A 596-nucleotide genomic window follows, 5' to 3' on the forward strand; every position below is an offset into this window, starting at 1 on the left:
AAAGTTTACTGATAACTAGGAAAAGCTCCACCTGCCACTGTCATGGAAACAGAGTTAGCCCAAGGGAATAAAAGCTCATACCTGCTGCTCAAACAGAAGTGTGTTCAAGGCCTGCCTGCATGGCAGGATCATCATGGGGAAGCCCACGGCCACGGACATCATGAAGCCCACTCGGATCATCTCTGTCACCAGGTTGGAGGGGAAGTGGATCAGCACGTTGCCTGCAGTGGCATCGGTGAAGCTGACGTAACCAAAAAACCCCACCTGTCAGAGGACGAGAAAGAGCAATGTGGCTAGCTCAGTCTGCCAGAACGCCACCAGCCACTCTGCTGCCTGCCTGTCTGATTATCTGTCTGCCTTTGTCCCAGATCGGCCTCAGAGGACCTCCCCAAGGAAGTTGGCACAAGATCCACCTGCCTGGGGACAAAAGCCCTGCTCAGCTCCCCAGTCATGAAATTCTTGACAGCCAGAGGTGAACTGTTGAAGTGTAACGTCAACACAACCATAAATGAGGCAAAAACGGAGCTGCCTATATGGAAAGGAAGGTTCTAAAATGCCTCCAAGCCCTTCAGAGGAGCTGCCTTTTTTTCTTTTTT

The 596-nt window shown here is 51.3% G+C and overlaps 1 protein-coding gene across 5 annotated transcripts in view; it reads right to left on the reverse strand.

Annotated features, from left to right (window-relative positions):
* Positions 1–596, reverse strand: part of Slc38a10 (solute carrier family 38 member 10) — a 55,630-nt gene that overhangs the window by 34,324 nt on the left and 20,710 nt on the right. For all 5 annotated transcript variants that reach the window (XM_026780180.1, XM_013347628.2, XM_005350850.3 and 2 more), the window contains exon 8: positions 82–264. In XM_026780180.1, coding sequence (XP_026635981.1) covers positions 82–264 — 183 coding nt within the window. The remainder of the gene's footprint in view (positions 1–81; positions 265–596) is intronic.

Source organism: Microtus ochrogaster, chromosome 7 (genome assembly GCF_000317375.1).
Source record: "Microtus ochrogaster isolate Prairie Vole_2 chromosome 7, MicOch1.0, whole genome shotgun sequence".
Taxonomy (NCBI): Eukaryota; Metazoa; Chordata; class Mammalia; order Rodentia; family Cricetidae; genus Microtus; species Microtus ochrogaster.